General features: G+C 40.5%; 1 protein-coding gene across 1 annotated transcript in view; it reads right to left on the bottom strand.

Annotated features, from left to right (window-relative positions):
- Positions 1–503: 503 nt before the first annotated feature.
- Positions 504–6,000, bottom strand: part of LOC129065503 (keratin, type I cytoskeletal 18-like) — a 64,525-nt gene continuing 59,028 nt past the window's right edge. Inside the window, exon 3 of the mRNA XM_054566741.1 lies at positions 504–1,156. Coding sequence (XP_054422716.1) covers positions 548–1,156 — 609 coding nt within the window. The 3' untranslated portion in view covers positions 504–547. The remainder of the gene's footprint in view (positions 1,157–6,000) is intronic.

Raw genomic sequence — 6,000 nt, 5'->3', positions numbered from 1 at the left:
ACTAAGTTGTAAATAGATTTGTAGAATTTTCCTGCATATCAGTAAGATGATATGTTACCCTTGTAACAAGACAAGCTTCATTAAAACCTTCTCTTTATCTATTATGCTTGTTCTTAAGAAGCAACAACATTATTTTTGAGGTAAATTAAGATAGAGTTAATAAATAGTTGTAATAAATAACTTATCTAACACTTCCCAATACTGTGTATTTTCTTTTCTCTTTTCTAAAACTCCTCTTCCACACATATAATCTGCTATATTTTGCGAACTTTTTTTCAAGTATGTTAAGATCACTAAACATGAAGTAAACATGAAGTGTTGTTATTGATACTATATTTAGCTCACAAAGAGTTCATTGTTTAGTACTCATTAATAAAAAGATGATGGTGCATTAGTTCAAATGCAAAAGTTTTACCCTAAAAAATGTATGGTACTTACAGGTGTGAGGTGATATTGTGGTTTTATTTATTTATTTATTTATTTATTTGAACTCTGAACTTTTTATTGGCATCCTGCCTTGCCAAGGGATGCCCCACTTTTGCTGCCTTTAATGCCTCAAAACTTTGGTGTTGTTGACCTCAGACACCACTTTGACGTCCACAATCTTGTGGGTCGTGGTCTTTTGGATGGTTTCTAAGGAGTGGCTCTTGTCCAGGGCATCAAAAAGACTGAAGTCCTCTCCTTTTTCCAGTAGGTGGCGGTAGGTGGCAATCTTAGCCTCCAGCTTGACATTGATGTTCAGCAGGGCCTCATACTCCTGGGCCTGGTGCTGCCCTTCTGCCCGGATCTGGGTCAGCTCTGCCTCCAGGTGCAGCAGGGTCCCATTGAGTTGTGCCATCTGCATAGCACAGCGTATCTCCACCTCCCTCAGGCTGTTCTCCAAACTGACCTTTAGATTTCTCATTGAGTCCAGGTCAGTCTCCAAGGACTGGACCGTATGTCTCAGCTCGGTGAGTGTCGTCTCAGCAGCACCTATCTCAGCAGTCTGTGTGGTGACCACTGTGGTGCTCTCTTCAGTCCGATGGGACCAGGACTTGTCTAGCTCCTCTCGGTTCTTCCGAGCCACGTCTTTATGCTGGGCCCAGAGTTCCACCATGATTTTGCCCAGGTCCTGAGATTTGGGATATTGTGGTTTTAAACTGCATTTCTCTGATGGCTAGTGATGCTGAGCATCCTTTTGTATGTCTCTGGGCCCTGTGTATGTCCTCCTTGGAAAAGTGTCTGTTCAGGTCCTTTGCCCACTTTTTAATTGGTTTGTTTATCTCCCTGGTGTTGAGTCGTATGAGTTCTTTATATGTTTTGGAGATCAAATCCTTGTCTGATATATCATTGGGGAATTCCTATTAAAATACCAATGGCATATTTCACAGATCTAGAACAAATATTTAAAAAAATTATATGGAACCATAAACAACCTCGAATAGCCTCAGCAACCTTGAAAAAGAAGAACAAAGTAAGAGGGATCATAATACCTGATATCAAACTATAATATAAGGCCACTGTAATCAAAACATCCTAGTACTTGCATAAGAACAGATACATAGATCGATGGAACTGAATAGAGAAATAAACCCAGAAATAAACCCAAGTCTCTATGGTCAATTAATATTTTACAAAGGGGACATGAGCATACAATGGAGTAAAGACAGCCTCTTGAATAAATGGTGTTGGGAGAAGTGGACTGGTACTCATTAATAAACTGACAAACAATAAGTGCTGTTGAGGAAGTGGAGAAAAGGAAATCCTAGTGCACTCCTGGTGGATGTGAATGCAGACTGGTGCAGCGACTGTGGAAAGTCGTTTGGAATTTCCTTAAAAAACTAAAAATGGAACTGCTTTTTGACCCCGTGATTCTGCTGCTGGGAATATGCCCTAAGAACCCTGAATCATCAGTTCAGAAGAATCCCTGAACCCCTATGTTCATAGGGGCACTATTTACAATGGCCGAGTGCTGTGGACAGCCTAAGTGCCCAACAGTAAATGAGTGGATCAAAAAATTGTGGTACATTTACACAATGGGATATGACACAGCAGAAAGAAAACAGGAACTCTTACCTTTTGCAATGGCACAGATGGAAATGGAGAGTATTATGCTAAGAAAAATAAGCCAGACGGTGAAAGACACATACCATATAATGCCAGCTATAAGAGTAATCTAATGAACAAAATAAGCTAATGAATAAAGTAGAACCACAGTCATGGAAACCTGAAATAGACTGAAAGGGACCATAAGGGATGGGGAGGGGGACAATGGTGGAAAGAAGGGGAAGGGACTAGACAAAGAACGTGTATGAATGACCCGGGGACCTGGTCGAGAGCGTGAGAATTGGCTGTGGGTACGGGGACAGGGGTTGGGGTGGGTGGAGGAGGGCAAAGGGGGAAGAACTGAGACAACTGTAGCAGAGTAACAATAAAAATGATTTAATAAGAAAAAGAAAGTAGTCACTATGTTAATTTGGTTTTTAAGTAAATATGAGATTATTTTGAGTGTAAATTTCTGAAGAATAAATTTTCATGGCAATGAAAAAAAGCATGATACTTAATTTTACAAAGGTACCCTATTTCGAAAGGCCTCTACAGCATGAATGCTTTTCTCTAAATCACTGTGCCATTATTTCCAGACAGTCTAACCTGAAGTAATTAGTTTTGCATCTTTTTGTGAAATCCATTGAGAGCAGGTCAATGGATAATGAATGTGAATCAGGAAATCCTCAGCACATTCATTTTTAAACAATTCTTCACAATGACTGGCTGTTTCTGGCATGGTCCCCACTGGCCAAGGGCAGCACCAGCGTCCAGGATGCCTCCCCGGGCTCCGCAGTGCTAGATAATGTGAATCAGGTTTCGGCATGTTATTTCAATATTTCGCCTTTTCTCTAGTTAGGCATGAAATATAATGCAATTCCAATCATTACAGTCAAGTAACTAGTTAGTAACATATTTTGTGGTTACCTAATGGGAAATTTATTTTAAATAAATAAATATGAGTAAATAATATAAGTAATAAATATTAATTAACTTTATGATTCTAGAAAGTCATAAGAAACATGTCTTGTTTAATATACATTTAATGTTTTGTAGAACTGTGTGCTAGCAGGGCAATTTTTTCTCTCAAAATAACATTTCTCACCCTGTTTTTAGCCTCCATCCTAGCTCAGAGGTGTGGTGGGATTAAGCATTTCATTATCTAGGTAAAAGGTTAGCAGGGAAGGGTCTATTAGTCCACCACTTGAGGTTGGACCAGGGTTGGGCAACTTGATGTTTATGCCAGTTACTAGTTTTAAGAGAACATTGGTGGGTCAGCATGCTTATATTTGCCTTTAGATGTAATTTCTTTGCCTAGTAATCTATTTTCCTCAATAGATAAATCTAAGGACAGGATCATGGACAAAGAATGGGAATAGCATTTATGGTCCCAGATTCTCAGTGAAGGAAGATTAGTCAGCCAATCGAACAGGGAAGCCTATTCCTACAAAGTATGAACAACTCTAGTGTGTATATAAGAATCAGGTGGAGTATTTGATTCAGTGTACTGTTCCTCCTACTCCTTCTAGATATTATTATTTAGTATATATAGTTTGAATCCTGGGGAACTGCATTTTAAAAAATATTCTTTTGGCCCTGGCTGGTGTAGCTCAGTAGATTGAGCACTGGCCTGTGAAGCAAAAGGTTGCTGGTTTGATTCCTAGTTAGGGCACATGCCTGGGTTGTGGGATCGGTCCCTGGCAGCCAGTTGATATATCTCTCACATATCAATGTTTCTCTCTCTCCTTTCCCATTTCTCTAAAAATAATAAATAAAATATCTTCATAAATATACTTTTAATTTTAGAACAGTTTTCGATTTATGGAAAAATTGTGAAGATAATACATAGAGTCCCTGTATATCCCACACCCATGGAGCTCTATGTGTGTCAGAACTCTCACATTGAGAAGCATTAGGTTACACTATGGAGGAAGCAGAGTGGGGAGTGTTTGGATTTCAGCCACAACCTGAGTTTTGGAAAAAAAGTCTATAGAGACTCCTGGTCAAGATGGTGGCATAAGTAAGCATAGCTCGCCTCCTCACACAACCACATCAAAATTTAAACTAAACTATAGAACAACTATTACTAAGAACTGTCAATAATCAAATTAAACAGAAGGCTGAGTACTACAGAATTAAAGAAACCATATCCTTCCAGACTGGCAGGAGGGGTGGAGACATGGAATGGGCTGGTCCCACATCTACATGAGGTGGAAACAATTTGAGAGGGATATCTCGGGGATGAGGATTCCCAGCCCACACCAGGCCCCTCAGCCCAGGGTTCCAGTGCCAGGAAGATATATCCCCATAACTTCTGGCTGCAAAAACCAGCAGTGATTGAGACGGTGGAAGATACTGATGGAGTTCCAAGCACTTCGTCTTAAAGAACCCACACGCTAACTTATTCAGACCACTCCTTTTGAGCTCCAGCACCAGGGTACCAGTGGCATACAGGGAGGAACTGAAATGTTTGGCATAAAGACAAGAGTGGGGGGACAGCTTTATCTCTGGTGAAAAGGCGGGCAGAGGTCATTGTCCCTTTTCTGAGTCCTCCCCCCAACAGAACCACAGAGCAAGCAGGCAGGTGCCATATCTGAGATTTTATCAACTTAGCTAAAACTGTTTGTCTTGCCCTGGAGATGCTCTGAGACTCCAGCCCACCCAACTTACAGGCCCAACCAAGCTGTTAACAGTGACATTTCCATATGAATGACTGGTCTTGCAGTTCACAACTTCCTAAATCTTCTCAAACAATCAGCAACTGGCCCCCCAGCCCCAATACCTCTTACTAGTGGCCACAGGTCTGGTACTAGCAGTAGCCAGCCTAGGTTCACAACTGGACTTTGCCTGGGAATCTCCAAGCCCAGTACAAGTAGCAGCCATCTCAGAGTGCTTTATAGCTCAGGTAGGGTAGCTCCAAGGAAAACACAGGTGGAGATGACCTTGGCCTGCAACCCAGGAAACTCTGGAGCCTGCGCACCCAGTGGAAAGTTGTAGACTATGATTTGGAACATGAGGAAGCAAAAAACAACCAATCAGAACAACAATAAGAAAAAAGAATCCAAAAAAAAAGAGGATGTGTAAGCAGCCTCTGGGACAACTTTAAGCAAAATAACATCTGCATCATAGGGGTGCCAGAAGGTGAAGGGAAAGAGCAAGAAATAGGAAATTGATTTGAATAAAAAGTGAAAGAAAATTTCCCTAATTTGGTGAAGGAAATAGACATGCAAGTCTAGGAAGCACAGAGAGTCTCAAACAAGACGGATGCAAAGAGGCCCACTCCAAGACACATCATAATTAAAATGCCAAAGGTTAAAGAAAAAGAGAGAACCTTAAAAGTAGCAAGAAAAAAAACAGTTATTTATCTACAGGGGAGTTCCCATAAGACTGTCAGCTGATTTCTCAAAAGAATCTTTGCAGGCTAGAAGGGACTGGCAAGAAATATTCGAAGTCATGAAATGCGGGGACCTACACCCAAGATTGCTTTACCGAGCAAAAATATCATTTAGAACTGAAGGGCAGATAAAGAGTTTTCCAGATAAGAGAAAACTAAAGGAATTCATCATCACCAAACTATTATTATATGAAATGTCAAAGGGATTTATTTAAGAAGGAGAAAAACAAAACTATGAACAATAAATGCCAATAAATACATATCTATCAACATTGAATCTAAAAATCAAACTAGACAAATAAGAACAGAGACAGAATCATAGATATGGAGAGCATTTTGATGGTTGCCAGAGGAGAGGGAGATGTGAGGGAATGGGTGAAGAGGTGAGGGGATTAAGAAATACAAATAGTAGTTACAGAATAGCCATGGGGATGTAAACTACAGTATTGGAAATGGAGTAGCCAAAGAACTTAAATGCAAGACCCATGAACATAAGCAAAGTGTGGGGATTGCCTGAGGGAGAGGGGGGATGCAGGGTTGATGGGGCAAAGGGGGAAAAATTGAGACAACTTTAATAGCAT

This window comes from Pteronotus mesoamericanus, unplaced genomic scaffold (genome assembly GCF_021234165.1).
Source record: "Pteronotus mesoamericanus isolate MK-2021 breed Mesoamerican mustached bat unplaced genomic scaffold, CSHL_Meso_final contig_180, whole genome shotgun sequence".
Taxonomy (NCBI): domain Eukaryota; kingdom Metazoa; phylum Chordata; class Mammalia; order Chiroptera; family Mormoopidae; genus Pteronotus; species Pteronotus mesoamericanus.
Note: the sequence above shows the minus strand (reverse complement) of the source record. Positions and strands in the feature narration are given on the sequence as shown.